General features: G+C 36.4%; 1 protein-coding gene across 1 annotated transcript in view; it reads left to right on the forward strand.

Annotated features, from left to right (window-relative positions):
- The first annotated feature begins 9431 nt into the window (after positions 1 to 9431).
- The window catches only part of LOC134266075 (uncharacterized), a 56331-nt gene continuing 47993 nt past the window's right edge, over positions 9432 to 17769 (forward strand). Inside the window, exon 1 of the mRNA XM_062748314.1 lies at positions 9432 to 10530. Coding sequence (XP_062604298.1) covers positions 9950 to 10530 — 581 coding nt within the window. The 5' untranslated portion in view covers positions 9432 to 9949. The remainder of the gene's footprint in view (positions 10531 to 17769) is intronic.

The raw sequence follows: 17769 nt of genomic DNA on the forward strand, positions 1-17769 counted from the left end.
AGCTTGGTGTGACAGGGCCTTGCTAAATATTATGATAAGTCTTCAATTTTAATTTTTAGAAATAAGAAAGTCTCAAAATGAAGCTTGGAATTGAAATTTTTCCATGCAAAAATCTACATTTTATTCGTCTAAATGTGATTCACAGTTCTTTGAAGTTCGAAAATCCTGGAAACGGTCCTATAAAAAATTTTACATTTGTACCTGAAAAAAGTATTTCAAAATAAACATATTAAGCAAAATCGAACTCCCTTAAATTTAGCCCTAGGTACCTATGTTTATTAGCATGATCTGAAAGAAGAAGTGATTTATGATGTTTTGCAATGAAACGACTGTAAATAGAAGGAAAAAACTACAAGAGACCCACGGGCCTTATAGATCACCTGAGTATCATGTTACAATTTTCCAACATTTTTAATTTGGTCTGTGTTTTAAACCAGAGGCCATGAAATTCACAATTTTGAAAGAGGCACCATTGCTTATCATAATTATACATTTAGCATGCTTACTTTAGTTACTTAACCAGAGGTATAGATCAGAGTAACAAAGAGAAAATCATCTCCACTTTACAACCAGTTGTGCACCCCACCCCCAGGAACCACTGACCCTGGAGCCACGTATTTCAGAATTTTGGAAATTTTATCATAAATTTTGTTTCATCATAAATGGTTGAGTAATACTGAAGAGCAGATTTCAAAGCATCAATTTATTTTCAGACTATGTACCCCCCCCCTCTTCCGGTACCCCTTACCCAGGGGGTATGAAATTAACCATTTTGCTAGATGCACCTTTCATCATCATAAATATATATACTTAGATCATTGGCATAATACCTAGGAGCAAAGGAAAATATTTACAAGAATTCATGCATTTTCACAATATTATCATAAGAGCCCCACCCTAACCAGAACCCCTGACCCAGGGGTTATTAATTACAATTTTGGAAGAGGTACCCTTCCTCATTATAACTATGTACATAGTTCATTGGTTTAATACCTAGGAGCAAAGAAGAAGATTTTAAAATAATTAATGTCGTTCACTATATAATCAAAAGAGTCCCCCCCCCCTTTCACCAAGACGCTTGACCCAGGGGCCATGAAATTCACAAATTTGGTTGAGGCACTTTTGCTCATTATAACTATATACTAAGTTAGTTTATTGAATACCCATGAGCAGAGGAGAAGATTTTTGAAGAATTAATACATTTCCCCTATATAATAAATAGAGCCCCGCCCTAAAACCAGTACCCCTGACCCTGGGGCCATAAAATTCATAATTTTGGAGAAAGCACCCTTGCTCATTATAACTATATACTTAGTTAGTTTGTTAATACCCAGGAGCAAAGAAGATTTTTAAAAAATAAATCCATTTCACTATATAATCAAAAGAGCCCCCGCCCCCTTTTTCTCCAAAACCCCTGACCCAGGGGCCATGAAATTCACAAATTTGGTTGAGGCACTCTTGCTCATAAGATAGTTTATCTAATACCCAGGAGCAGAGAAGATTTTCAAAGAATTAATATATTTTTACTATATAATCAATAGAGCCAGGGCTGCCCTAACACCAGAAACCCTGACCTAAGGTCCATGAAATTCACAATTTTCGAAGAGGCACTCTTAGTCATCATAACTATGTACTTGGTTTGTTTATTTAATACCCAGGAGCAGAGAAGAAGATTTTCAAAGAGATAATGCACTTTTACTATATGATCTATATAGCCCCACCCTAACACCAGAACTCCTGACCCAAGGGCCATGAATTTCAACAATTTTGGTAGAGGACTCAATGCTCATTACTTTCATGCCAACAGTTTGCCTGCTTGATGTCCAGGAGTAAGAAAGAAGAGTTTTACAGATTTCATTAATTTTAGTGGTTTTGGACCCACCCCTCAGGACCCAGGGGGACAGGGACCATAAAATTCACAATTTTTGTTACCCTTTACCCTTAGATGCTGTATACTAAATTTGGTTGAAATTGGTTGAGTGGTTCCAGAGAAGAAGCTAAAAATGTTCAAATGTCAACACACGACGCACGACGACGGACAAAAACGGATAGCAATAGGTCACCTGAGTTTACTCAGGTGACCTAAAAGTACATGCAGAATATGTTTCTTCAAAAGCCTGAAAACATGCAACTTCCTAAAATGTATTTATTGATCTATTTTCAAATAGAAGAATTTGTTGGAGATTTTCTCATTTTCCTATATAATTAGATTAACTTTAAAGAATAAATTTGAAGAATTGCCGAGGGTAAATATAGATTACTTTGAGAATCTAGAGACCTTTTATGAGCATTTTCATTTCAACGCCTATTTTTCACTATCTTCAGAAATGAAATTCAAATACTGGTATTTATTTCTAGCAATTTGTATTTCAAATATTAAAATTGAGAAATGAAAGGTCGACATCGGTGTAACATATAGGGAATAAATTTCTATACGACTATTATATGTATATATATATAAATCATTGTTCTCTTTTGTTTTGTTTTTCTTTTATGATGGATTGTATTGCTTGAGCCACTTGGGTGCATTTTGCAATAAAGAGAATTATTTAATATTCATTTGGGAGTGGGGCAATCATATTAGTTTTCTCCCGAAACCATATTAAACGTGCTTCTTTGTGAAAAGAAAGATAACTGCTACATGTACGTATGTATCGTATGCATTCCCGAGGAAAATAAGAGTTGTCTTTAGTCCATATGGTTGAAATGTTTTGTAGAAATTATTGTTTTTCTGACCCCTGTGAAAATTTCATTTATACGTATCTCCCAAGTGAAATATAAAAGTAGCTTAATATTAAAAATGTTGCTGGCTCGTCCAATTACTCCGATTATGAGCTGCATTTTTATTATACCCCCCCGCTTGAAAAGCGGGAGGGTATATAGTAATCGTTAATTCCGTCCGTCTGTACGTCTGTCCGTCCGTCCGTCTGTTACGCTTTGGGGTATACCCATCTCTTATCCGCAACTCCTCTCATACCACTGAATGAAATTTAATGAAACTTTCACAGAATCTTTATTACATATTGCCATTGTGCACCTCCTATTTTACTTTTTGATCTGACATATATTTTGGATTTTCCAGAGCAAAACATGGACACTGCCATTTTATTCATATGGGAGGCGGGGGGTATCATTTAGTGAGCTCATTGCTCACAGTACCTCTAGTTTTAAATTTTATTTTGCTGTTAAAAAGTGTTATTATATATTATTATGATAAATTTGTATGTAACTTAAATTTTTATGATCAATTAGACTAAAAAAAGGGCAGAAGAAAGACTTCTATACACAATCCAATTTAGAGTTTTATATAAGAAATCATTATTGTACAGGACGACAATAATGTAATTTTGATTCAATCGAAGCTTATAAATAGTTCTTCCATCGCAAATATGAACAGCAGAAGTTTTTTAACATTACATATTTTGGTTATTGAAATAGTTATTTACAATTTTGCAACAAAAAATTCCGACATCGAAGTTGCAGCTCATATTGTTTTAAGCAAAATACTGCATAAATCAAGGAATAAAAAGTAGACGTACTGAGAGCAATGAACTCACTAAATGATACCCCCACCTCCCACATGGTTATAATGACAAAATTCATGTTTTGCTCTGTGAGACCCGAAATGTGTGCCTGATCCAAAAGTCAAATTGAAGGTGCATAATGGCGCTATGTAACAAAGATTCTGTGAAAGTCTCATCAAATTTCATCCAGTGGTGTCAGAGAAGTTGTGGATAAGAGATGGGTACCCCAAAGCGTAACAGACGGACGTATATATACAGCTAGACGGAAGGACGAATATCCCGATCACTGTAGACCCTCCCACTTTTAAAGTGGGGTTATAAAAGGAATTTATAACAATTTTTATACCCCCCGCTTGAAAAGCGGGAGGGTATATAGTAATCGTTAATTCCGTCCGTCCGTCTGTTACGCTTTGGGGTACCCATCTCTTATCCGCAACTCCTCTCATACCATCGAATGAAATTCGATGAAACTTTCACAGAATATTTATTACATACTGCCATTGTGCACCTCCTATTTTACTTTTTGATCCGACACATATTTTGGGTTTTCCGGCCACAGCAAAACATGGACTTTGCCATTATAACTATATGGAGGCGAGGGGTATCATTTAGTGACCTCATCGCTCACAGTACCTCTAGTTGCTGTTTATATTATGTAAAGTTTTGACTAAAAGATTATTATGCGCCCGGATCTATCGATCCGGGGCGTATATTGTTTTGTCCTGTCTGTCTAACTGTTTGTTTATCTGTTTGTTTGTCTGCAAACTTTAACCTTCGCCATAACTTTTGATTCATGAAAGATGGAGACTTCATATTTGGTATGCATACTCCACTAATGAAGTTCTTTCAAATGACACCAAGGTCAATAACCTTGTAACCTTGACTGTGACCTATATGCAAACTTTAACCCTCGCTGTAACTTCTGAACCATGAAAGATAGAGACTTCATATTTAGTATGCGTACTCTACTAATTAAGCTCTTTCCGATAACACCAAGTTCAATGACTTTGTGACCTTGACTGTGACCTATATACTAAAAATAGCTTTTTTGTCTTCAAACTTTAATCTTCGCCATAACTTTTGAACTAATAAAGATAGAGACTTCATATTTAGTATGCCTACTCGATTAATTAAGCTCTTTCAAACGACACCAAGGTAAATGACCTTGTGACCTTGACTGTGACCTTTATGCTAAAAATAATTTTTTTGAACCTTCATCATAACTTGAACCATGAGGTATAGAGACTTTATATTTGGTATGCATTCTCCACCAATCAAGTTCTTTTAAATGATACCAAGTTCAATGACCTTGTGACCTTGACTGTGACCCATGTGCTAAAAATAGCTTTTTTCGAAATTTGTTGCCGCCGGGCGCATAGTGTTTCACAAACACATTTTGTTTTCGGGTTAACTTGATCTGAGTGCACAATTTGCCTCTAAAACAAATTCTGAACTTTGCTTTGAAGGAATCTTCAGTTGATTTACTGTCCCCGTAATTGAATATTTGGGGGTATGTAGTTTATGCCTTGTCTGTCCACAAAAACTTTATTCCTGCCCATAACTTTTGAGTAGTTGGGACTTTGGCTTTCATATTTCACAAATGTATTCCTTGTGACAGGGGTTTTCTTTGAGTAACACCCCCAGATTAGACTTCCTGACCTTGACCTTGGAGTTTGACCCACTTTTTCAAAAAATTACCACACTTTCGCCTTGGCCATAACTTTTGAACGGATATTTCACATGTGTATTGATCTTAACAAGACCTTCCAATGGGTATTAAATATTTCTGACCTTTACCTTAGAGTTTGAGCCACTTTAATTTTTTCATATCTTTGGCCATTACTTTGAAGAGCACTAGGACATTCATATTTCACAGGCGCATTCTATGTGACAAGATCTTCCTATTTGAAACCAAGAATTTTTTACCTTTTAACCTTGACTTTTTGGGTTTGACTGACATCTGAGATACTTCAACTCTTGCAATTAGCTACCATACGGGGGCATCAGTGTTTCTCAAACACGCAAATTATTACAAAAGAATACCTGTGAAATATAAAAGCTATAGCTCCGCCCGCTCAAATGTCATGGGCAAGGTTCAAGTTTTTGACAAACGGATAGACGGGCAGACAGAACAAAAACTATAGACCCCCGATTTTTGTCAGTGCTATACATGGAATATTACCGAAGTTCAACAAACGGGAAGATTCAAGGGTCATTTATTCATTTTCTTGTATATTTAAAAATTTGGTGATGTTTTCAAACCTGATTTCAATGAGAGACATCCCCCCTCCCCGAAAAGAGTTGAAAAAAAAGCAATCAACTTGTTGACGCTGGTTTTAAGTTAATAAATCAAGTACTAATTAACTATTCTTTGAACTCAACACAAATAACATATATTGGCAAAATGCAATTTATTTTGCATTAGATTGGTGTAAAATATACTTAAGCAAACTCCCCAAAGACTTAGGTATTGTATTAACAAAATTTAAAACTTGTAACCACAAACTTCCAGTCGAAACGGGTATATAGATGGACTAATACTGACAGCTAGATCTTTAAGAATATGTCATTTATGTAATAAAAAGATTTTGAGTGATGAATTCCATTATATAATGGAATGACCATATTTTTCGTCTTTAAGTGTAAAACTTATTGATAAGAAGTAATGTTCTCATGTAAATACTTATAAGTTTAAGAAAATAATGTCTATCACAAATGTTGACTCAGTGTTAAATTTGTCTTTGTTTACTAAAAAGATATTGGCCTGTTTTCAGTAATATTTTCTTATTATACCCCCCGCAAACAAAGTTTGGGGGGTATATAGGAATCACCTTGTCCGTCTGTCTGTCCGTCCGTCTGTCTGTCTGTCCGTCTGTCTGTGCAATCGTGTCCGGTCCATATCTTTCTTACAGAGGGACATTAAAATTTACTACTCCACACTAAGATTGCTCATGACCTAAGGGTGTGTCATGACCTTGACCCAAGGTCATTTGGGGAAATTCAAGGTCACTGGAAGAAAATTTCATAATTCGTGTCCGGTCCATATCTTTCTTATGGATAAACTTGGTAGGTTCTCATTTCACACAAAGATTGCCCATGACCCAAGGGTGTGTCAGGACCTTGACCCAAGGTCATTTGAGGAAGTTCAAGGTCACTGGAAGAAAAATTTCATAATTCATGTTTGATACATATCTTTCTTATGGATAAACTTGGTAGGTTCTCATTTCACACAAAGATTGCCCACGACCCAAGGGTGTGTCATGACCTTGGCCCAAGGTCATTTGAGGAAGTTCAAGGTCACTGGAAGAAAAATTTCATAATTTGTGTCCGGTCCATATCTTTCTTATGGATAAACTTGGTAGGTTCTCATTTCACACAAAGATTGCCCATGACCGAAGGGTGTGTCATGACCTTGACCCAAGGTCATTTGGGGAAGTTCAAGGTCACTGGAATAAAAATTTCATAATTCGTGTCCGGTCCATATCTTTCTTATGGATAAACTTGGTAGGTTTTCATTTCACACTAAGATTGCCCATGACCGAAGGGTGTGTCATGACCTTGACCCAAGGTCATTTGGGGAAGTTCAAGGTCACTGGTAGAAAAATTTCATAATTCGTGTCCGGTCCATATCTTTCTTATGGATAAACTTGGTAGGTTCTCATTTCACACAAAGATTGCCCATGACCCAAGGGTGTGTCGTGACCTTGACCCAAGGTCATTTGGGGAAGTTCAAGGTCCCTGGAAGAAAAATTTCATAATTCGTGTTTGATACATATCTTTATTATGGAAAAACCTACTTCTGAAAAACCCAGCGGGGGTATTTTGTCCCGTTTGGACAGTTCTAGTTTGACACTACTCTTCCTTACGTGATTTGTATTTTGTATACTCAGTAGTCAGTATATGTACCTCATATACCATCGTATGGTCATCGTATGGTCTGAGAGTAAATAACAAATCAGGGGCGGATCCAACATTTTTTGAAAAGGGGGGTGGGGTTCTAGGTCGGTGCCTTCACCACTAATGCATAGAATCACACCACGGCCACTTCAAGTCCGTAGCTACATTTATGAGAAGGGGGACCTCCAAAAACAGATGACAAGCAAAAAAACAAACAAACAAACAAACAAAACAAAAACAAAAAAAACCCCTATGCACCACACTCTAAATTCCTTTTTGGAAGGGGGTAGGGGGGGGGCTTCCTATAACTTTTCTGTTCGGTACATTACTTTCAAATGCTTGAATCTGCGTATTTTCCGGCAACAAAAAATGTGTATTTTATGCATACTTCTAAAAGTTAGTTACTTAATTCTGAAGACAGTCCAAAAATGGTATAGCTAAAGTTCGCTGGAATCTTCCTCGCATGTTACTTGTGGGTGGTCGGAGCCCATAGCCGGGGTTGTGAAGGTATACACGGAGGAAAGCGAGGAAAGCATATACGCGAAACTCCACAGATCTAGCGAGCAGAAAGGACAGAAATATTTTTATTTTTTCCAAATTATGAGACGTATAAATATCTATATTGCAGAAAAACTCTCTCTCTATACGGGCTTTCGTATCTCTCTCTCTCTCTCTCTCTTTCTCTCTCAGAGTACAAAAATAAAGGGGGTCCAACCCCCGGAACTCCCCCCTTTGTATCCGCCAACAAACAAACAATTTTGTCATCATATTTTATATATTTACTGATTCAGTAATTTCGCAATATTCAACATTGGCTTGATCGACTGATCGTTATTTTTTTTTTTACAATCATCATAATTTGAAAAAAAAAATGAACATGCTCCACTGTCTTTCCGCAAATTTTTTAATAAAATTTGTGGAAAAACACCCCCTTAGGATGGTTTCACATAAGTTTCATATTTTCTATCCCAGTAGTTCTTGAGAGGAGAGGATTTTTAGAAAATACCATTTGATTTTCAAGAATTCGCATAGGCGTCAGAAACGGGGGGGCTAAGGGGGACTTACGCCCCCTTTTTTGGCCAAAATAGTCTAGACATAATATAGGCATTGAAGATTGGGGCTAGCTTAAAATTTAGCCCCCACCCCCCTCCCCCACTTTCAACAGGTACATTGCAGTGTAGTCAAAGAAGGTAAACTGGTAGTGTTTGGAGATAAATTTAGTACTGAAAAAAGTTCGAACCTATCACACACACACACACCCACACACGAAATATGATTTTCATGTTTAGACAATTTTCCTTTTTTATTATACCCCCCGCTTGAAAAGCGGGAGGGTATATAGTAATCGTTAATTCCGTCCGTCAGTCCGTCTGTACGTCCGTCCGTCCGTCTGTTACGCTTTGGGGTACCCATCTCTTATCCGCAACTCCTCTCATACCACTGAAGGAAATTTAATGAAACTTTCACAGAATCTTTATTACATATTGCCATTGTGCACCTATTTTACTTTTTTATCTGACATATTTTTTGGATTTTCCAGAGCAAAACATGGACACCATTTTATTCATATGGGAGGCGGGGGGTATCATTTAGTGAGCTCTTTGCTCACAGTACCTCTAGTTTTTTTTTTTGTTTTTTTTGTTTGTCGAGTTTTTTTTTTTCCAGGTTTGATTTTTTTCTCTTTGATTTAGCCCCCCCCCCCCTACACGTTTCCAATTTGCTTCCAACCCATTCCCCCGTCCCCATCTAAGGATACATTTTGAGAAAAGGTTAAACCATGGCTTGCGAGAATGAGGTTAAACAAGTGAAAGATTATATACAGACAGACAGACAGGCAAACGGACGCTGGACTAAATATGATCATAAAAAAAACTCGCTTGAGCCTTCGGCACAGGTGAGCTTTAAACAGTGTTATCCGGGGACGTTCATAATTTAGAGGTCCTATTTTGTCATTGCGATGCAAAAATAAATCGCCTATATATACATGCAGCATCAACAGCGGTGGACGGCTCTACTAGCTAGTTCCTGGGGTGTGCTGATACAGGCATAGCGCTTGTTCCCACACCGCATGATGAAAAACAGCTGATCAAAGCTCGTGGTGGAGGGAAAACCATTTCACGCTATTTTTGATTCCACGTGTCATAATTTCAGTCGACAGGATGCTCCAAAAAGAAATAATTTTTTACAACACGAGGAATATCATTAAAATGTGTATTAGAAGGAGTGGAATGTTTTCACGGTTTTTGGAAATGTTTTACAAGAGATATGATGAGATATAAGTATTTTAATTGTTACTATGGTAAGCAACACAAAAGCCGCGTAAAACCTCGCATTGTTTACAGGAAAGTGTCACAGATCTAACGGGGAGATAACACCCTAGAAATCGGCTGGTTATTAATGGATAGTACTGCAGAGCGACTTAAAAAGAGCGCAGAAGTCATGGTATACAGAAACATCTGTTGTTCCCCCATATCTTACATAGCGGATGACATCGTGTATTGATTCCAAGTGCAGACCACCTCGGTTTCATGGAGGCATTAAAATCTTACCTTAGTAAATTCAGAAAACATCGGAGTGTTTCGGGAGATAGGGGAATTTCACCAAACAGGAGGAAAAGAAATAAATTCCGGAAAAGAAGCTTAAATGAAAATCTTTCAGATGAGGATGAGAGAGGTGGAAATTTTGGACATAGTGATTACCACAAGACTAAAGTCTCCGCAGTCAGGAGTATATATGAAAATCCTCTATTGAAGGATACCTTGACGAACTGTAGCTCCCAAGAACATGTGCACAAAGAAAAAATGTCCCCGCCTGCCAAACCCCCACGTAAAGACCAAGTGTTTTCTGTGACTTTTCAGGACTTTCTACCACGGGATTTAGGGATAATTGTGGGTCTGACTCAAGATAAGCTAGACTACAGGGCCAGGACCAGACTTAGAAGTGATACTGCAGTAGAAAATGGGTCACCCTGTGACAAGAATTCAATTATTCGCATCATTTTCATCAAAGAGGGAAGTGTCGCAAGTGAGAATGGACAAGTTCATGTTGACGACGAGGTCGTAAGTGTGAATGGATGGAACATGACCCGAGAAAACACGGGTAGTGCTCGGTAAGATATTTACCTCAGGCAGGCTACATGTTTAGGTTATGTAAGGTGCTGTTATATACATGAAATATACGCCTTGGGGGACCTATAAAGCTGCACACAACAAATCTAAATATTAACAAATTAACATTTGGCAGGAATGAGTTTATCTTGCTTATCTTTTAATAAACATGCAGAGAACTTGATTCTATATAAATATGATAATATCTTCCTTAATGCAGTGTAAATTGGCAACCCTACTGGGTACTACTAAAAGAACTCCACTGTAACTTTGATCTGTAGGTGAAGCTCTCTTGATTGCTGTATACAGAAATAGACTAATAGGCAACAAATCGTGGGTTTGTTACATGTATATATAGTGACTTCATTACCTTGTAATTAACTTGTATATAAGGCATTTACCCTCTCCTAAACATGAAATAGTTGATTAAAAATCATAATCAGAAACTATTTTATCTATTTTCATAAAAATTGGTGTCAGCAACAGTCATCCTACTCAGCCCTAATTATCAATCAGTTGTAATATTAGCTGTCTCTGGGTTATTTAAGCTACTTTATGGAGATATATTCTGATATCCTGGTTAGCAAGATTGTATCAGAAATAGCAAGCAAGCATGGAGAGGAGTGTGCAGATTGTTATTTTTTTTACTTACTAACATTGTGAGTATTATATCACAGTCAGCCATCAGGTGACTATATTGGAGAGGGTTCTAGCCAGGGACTTCTCGACTCAGCAGGTGCTATTTAACCTGTTAACAAATCCTGATAACACCCCACATGTATGTTGCCTCCTGATAAAACCAATCTAAGATGGTATTTGCTCAATTTATTTATTTCTTCCTCTATGCTGGCAGAATTTGAAGTAAGGCAGCTATTACTGGGTTTTTATTGTAAAATTATTTTAAATTTTATCATAAGGGTCACCAAGCTAAGAGTTTCCAGGTTTCGGTTGAGTTTGGTTTGCTTGGATGCTTGACAGTGATGCACTCTAACATGTGTTTGAGGGTAATTGGCCCTTTTATTATGAGAAATGAGCAATGTGTTGTATATAACCATGAAGTCAAATAAAAAAGCAAGGGGTATATATTCAAGACAAATGCTTTAAGAGATGTGCCAAACATCCTACTAAATCTCAGCGATCTCAAGTTTCCCAGAAAAAAGATCATCAAAGGTTTGGCAGATGCTGCAGTCAATTATGACTTATTAGCAGAGACAGTTGTTAAAACCACTTTGGGTTCAATGAAAGGACTGTGTTTGAAATCTTTAGATCTAATTGTTAAAGCTTACATTTATGAATATCTGTAATTGGAAAAATCAGGTTTTTAATTATCTCAGACATGTCTTAAAATTTAAAGTTAATTTTTTTAGGACTGCATGACAACTTGTATGAATCTGAAAACAATGATTTTGTAATAAGGCACTGTACTAGATGCTATAAAGTATTTGTTGTACAAATTAATTTTCCTTTTCTAAATGTGATATTTGATTCAATACACCATGTTTCTGAAGCCAGCCTTATCAATAATAACAGTGATCAGTGATAAAATTAACTGGACAATAACAGGAGTCAGTTAATTATTGGGTACACTAGAAAGCCACTGAGACTCGTGTTAGTGAGTTACTGTTTGCTCAGAACCAAAGGTCAGACTGGACATTAAACCAATCAGCTTGGATGTTAAGCTAATTATCTGGCTAACGAACTCCTGGGGGAGAGGAGGAAATTGTATACTGATAACAAAACCAGGTCCACAGTAATTATCTATAAATCTACATTTCGCGTTTCATGGATATATTTCAAAAAAGTTTAAATACAGAAACTTGATGAATACATATATTGGAATGGTTCATTAGATACATGCATGTATTACTTGTTTTAGCTCACCTGAATCAAGGGAGCTTTTGGCCATGCCATCTTTCAAGGGGAGATAAGAAGGGGAAATGGAGTTATAAAAATCTCCATAAGCAGGGAGCCAGAAAGAAAAAAAATTACTGGTAACAGAAAGGTTCCATATATATATGTATAATGTAGATTCAGATTGGTTCATCACACAGCGAGCCTTAGGTGGGCTATATAAGGGGGTCTCAGTTTTAGTGGATCAAAGAGGTGTAGTAGTCTGTTAACTTTTCACATTTTGACCTTCTTCAGAATGTTATATGTTAATTAGTTTCTACATATTTTGCCATGATTACCGGTAAAGCATTCTGAGAAGTTAGTAGAAGCTAGAATTTATGACTAATAAAATGGAAAGGCATCCCCTCTTTTAATGGGAGAAATGAAAATTAAGAAACAGTGCCATTCTTGGAGATTAGTTAAATCTGTATGTGTAAAACCTTGAGTATATGGCATTCCTGTTCATCTGTCTGTCTGTAAGTATTTATCTTGCATGTACCAATAAATTGCCCGCATGGCGCAGTGGTTAGAGCATCTTCTCTAGAATTTTGAAGTAAGGAGTTGATCCTTACGTCGTGGGTTTGAATCCCACTGTGGGACTTAGAGACTGGTCCTTCGGATGAGACTGTATGAACCGAGGTCCTGTGTTGCAGTAGGTTCTGGCACGAAAAGTCGAAAAAGATCCCTCCCTGCTCGATGGCCTTGAGTGCTGAGTATAGGACAAAATTTGCAGCTCTCTACTGGCAAGTGGTGGTGTCTCCATATGAGTGAAAAATTCTCGATAGGGACGTTAAATAACATACAAACAAACTTACATATAATTACATTTGTACTCGTACTATGAAAGCTAGAATTATAACTTCTTACCAATAAATTTCATACATTAATTGATTTATTTTAAATGCAAATTTCAGCTTTTCAATCAGTCTTTTGTAAAAATTAATGTTCATTGTTGTTATTTTTCAATTACATCTTTCACTATGAATTTTTTGTTTTAATATATTGAAAATCAGAAAATGATTTAAAAAAAAAAGAAGGAATTTTTATGTGCCAAAAATAGAAATGAAGATGCACTTGAAGGAGAGAAGTTTTCATATCACATTATGTTAGTTCTGTCACCTACTCCTTTCATAAAAAGTACTTCCTCATCTTAAGTTCGAGTTTAGGGACTTTCACCAAGATTTTGTGTTATTCATGTATACATGTAATGTACATATACCGAGTATATGTAAAAGAGTTTGTCTTTCATTAAGAGCTAAGACTTGATTGAATCACAAGTCTCATGATGATATTACTTATTAATATACAATGTACAGTCAAACATCAGTCTCTTGAACTCAATGGGCCAAAAAAAACAAAAAACTTCATGATATCAAGGATTTGAGATATATATCCAGGGTAAAATACTTGAATAATAAATACCTCTGGTTTAATTCAAATTCTGAGAGGATTCAGAAAGAGGCTGCATCTGACTGACAGAAAGTTCTTTTTAAAAATGAAAAACTTGTTCAAATCAGCAACCCCAGGATAGGTGGGGCCACATTTAGGACAAATCATGGCTTAACATAGGAACATATTTGAAATTTTGTTTACTCTTCTTGTCAAGAACAGATAATTAGCTTTGATAATCTATTTGGAAGCGTCCTCAGGTAGAGTGTGGTCAGATTTGTTCAAACCATTCAATGGCCTATTTGCTTGGGATGTTGGACAATTTTTTTTGTGATGTAGTGTACGTATCAGGAAACCATATAGTTTCCATCTAAAGGGTACTTTTCGGTTGGTGAAAAAAATTTAATATGTACTTTACATTCATGATCAATAAAGCAATTTGTAAGAGAAATAACCATGCATTTTGGGTTTTTCCTGCTTCCAGTATCGTGATGTCATGCACTTATCCTATTCACAGTCAGACAGAGACTGACACAGTACACATTTTAATTAGTTTTTTTTTCTGCTGCTATAATCAGGATCATTACATAGATACAGTGTAGATATAATAGTTATTTATATATATTCACATACATTCCGTTGTCACAATTCCAGTATAATATCAACATATACATGTATATATAGACTTTCTGTGCAAAAGGAAGGAAAGGAACACACTTGAAACATGTTTTTTACCATAAGCTACTGATCTGGATGCATCCATATACACACAATTAGAGGTAGCTTATAATAATAGATGTTAGTACATGTAAACTGACCAGTGTTAAGTGCTGAAGTACTATGTACTGTAGCTGTGGTACCTGAGCGAGGTTCTAGTAATCTGACCAGTGTTTATAGTGCCTAAGTACTGTGTATAGTTGTGATACCTGACTGATGATGTTCTAGTAATCTGACCAGTGTTTATAGTGCCTAAGTACTGTGTACCGTAGTTGTGATACCTGAGCGAGGTTCTAGTAATCTGACCAGTGTTTAGTGCCGAAGTACTATGTACCGTAGTTGTGATACCTGAGCGAGGTTATTGCGTAACGTGTACTAGTCTGCTCTCTGTTCCTCTGGGTGATTGAACTCCAATGTGGAGGAAGTGTTATGTTTACCTGAATATTCTCACCTGGAAATACCCGGCCAGGTGATTGTTGACGAGAATTAATTCCTGTTTATTCTTTTGATAATTTCTATAAAGTTGATTGATAGACATTTGTGGGATTTTATTTATTCATGGAAAAATCACTCTGTCAACCTTTTATCTGAATGATTTTACTAATGGAGCATTTTGAGAAGATTGTAAATAGAGGGTAGGTACATTTTAATCCCTTGTAAAATAAGTATACTGTGCATCATTTGTTTGTAACAGAATAAAATATTGATAATATTTAAGAATAGAAATGTTTTACAGGAACTTAAAATCTTAAAATTCTCCAGATATGGTATCGTTCTGTCTTCTTTATATTTACATGTACCTATTATCATAAAAAATCATAAAGTATTTTTTATCTAATTCTTGTTTCAGAAATTTGATTAGTTGAAGCAGAATTATAAATGGCAATTTATATAATTTAATGTCTGGTGTTTCGAATTTATCTTTAGAAATACAATTAATTCATGCGTGATATTCTCCGCATAAAATGTACATGTATAGTTGATCATTTGTTATTATGATGAATTTCAACAAAACTGCTAGGCCTATATAGACTCTATATTATAGTGATAGGAGACTTTTTTAATTAAAGATGAATTTAAGATATTTCCTGACTACCTTCTCTGTAAAGATTGTCTTGTTCGTGTGTGTAATGGGCATGTCCCTCTTTAGACTTCCTGTCTCTATCTTTATCATCAAATTCAAGGAACAACTTAAATATTTCTTATTTTAAACAATTATCAAGTCACTCCTCAATCTTATTTTTCTTAGGAAATAAAATGTAAATCCTATATTGTTTAATCATTTAATTATTGGATGATATTAGACAATGAACTTTTAAAAAAAAGAATTTAAAAGTTATGATAATTACTAAATATTGCAATGTCAAATAGATTCCTTTTCACTACAGAAGTATATGCATGTATATGATGAATTTATACCGGAAATCTTAATTTCCAATTAGGAAATGGTCATTTTAAATTAGGAAGCTCTTTACAGGGCTAAGATCATGATGATACATACCAGAATCAAAAATAGAAGAACAATTTGTCCAAATCAATCATTGCCTCATAATTACATAAAAATCAGGAAAAGTTTTTAATTCCATTTTCAATTGATGCAAATAATTTTAAAAAGAGTGTAAGGAAATAAAAACATGAAGGCTCATTGTAAACCCTGACAAAAAGTTCAGGCAGGTGCCATTAAAATTTGTTTTTTAATCAGATGCCGATCAATTAAGCTTGTACGTATGTGAAGCCCAGCTTGTTTGATGCTCATAAGTTTTTTTTGATGTCGAGACTTGGCAATCACTTTACCTATGTGTGAAACTGGGAAGAAGATTGTTTTTCAACTTTGAAGGTTTATCTTGGAGTTTATCGATATTGCTTTTGCTGAACCTCAGATAAAATATAGGTAAGGTTCCTGTAGATGAAGAATATTTTCTTCCTTGGTACACGGCTTTACCTCCCTGAAATATTCTAATCTAATTCTGGTGTATTTGAAGCAATATTAGGTTTGACACAAGGATGTATTTAGCATGCCTCACATCATGTGTTTCTGTCTCATTAATGAACCCTGATTGGTTTGTGTCATCTCTAATATTTCTGGATTTTGAGCGTTTATTTAGTGAGGTGAGAACATGACAATAATGGCCAGTAATTTGGAGAAATTTGAGAGGCTTTTTGGGGGTTCTGTGGAGGATTCGGAGGAGTACAGGTAAGAAGTATACTGCTGGAGGGTCAGGAAATAATCAAAAGGTGTAGTCATACTGCCATATAAGGTTAAAATTATTTGGAGGAAAGGGGAATGGGACACATGTCTTCATGATGAAATCAGATGTAAGAAGACTGGAATATGCGAATCAGTTGTCTTTAGCTAGGGTCAGATGATGGGAGAGTCTCATTTATCTTTAGTTAGGGTCAAATGAAGGGAGGGACTCACTTGTCTTTAGTTAGGGTCAAATGAAGGGAGGGACTCACTTGTCTTTAGTTATGGTCAAATGAAGGGAGAGTCTCACTTGTCTTTAGCTAGGATCAGATGAAGGGAGGGACTCACTTGTCTTTAGCTAGGATCAGATGAAGGGAGGGACTCACTTGTCTTTAGCTAGGGTCAGATGAAGGGAGGGACTCACTTGTCTTTACTTAGGGTCAAATGAAGGGAGAGTGTCACTTGTCTTTAGTTAGGGTCAGATGAAGGGAGAGTCTCACGTCTTTAGTTCGGGTCAAATGAAGGGAGGGACTCACTTGTCTTTAGTTAGGGTCAGATGAAGGGAGAGTGTCACTTGTCTTTAGTTAGGGTCAGATGAAGGGAGAGTGTCACTTGTCTTTAGTTAGAGTCAGATGAAGGGAGAGTCTCACTTGTCTTTAGTTAGGGTCAGATGAAGGGAGAGTGTCACTTGTCTTTAGCTAGGGTCAAATGAAGGGAGGGACTCACTTGTCTTTGGTTAGGGTCAGATGAAGGGAGGAAGTCACTTGACTTTAGTTAGGGTCAGATGAAGGGAGGAAGTCGCTTGACTTTAGTTAGGGTCAGATGAAGGGAGGAAGTCACTTGACTTTAGTTAGGGTCAGATGAAGGGAGAGTCTCACTTGTCTTTAGTTAGGGTCAGATGAAGGAAGATATGCACTTATCTTTGTAGTTAGGGTCAGATGAAGGGAGGAAGTCGCTTGACTTTAGTTAGGGTCAGATGAAGGGAGGAAGTCACTTGACTTTAGTTAGGGTCAGATGAAGGGAGAGTCTCACTTGTCTTTAGTTAGGGTCAGATGAAGGA

Source organism: Saccostrea cucullata, unplaced genomic scaffold (genome assembly GCF_032062105.1).
Source record: "Saccostrea cucullata isolate Sc308-1 unplaced genomic scaffold, CSIRO_AGI_Scuc_v1 ctg256, whole genome shotgun sequence".
In the NCBI taxonomy this organism is placed as follows: Eukaryota; Metazoa; Mollusca; class Bivalvia; order Ostreida; family Ostreidae; genus Saccostrea; species Saccostrea cuccullata.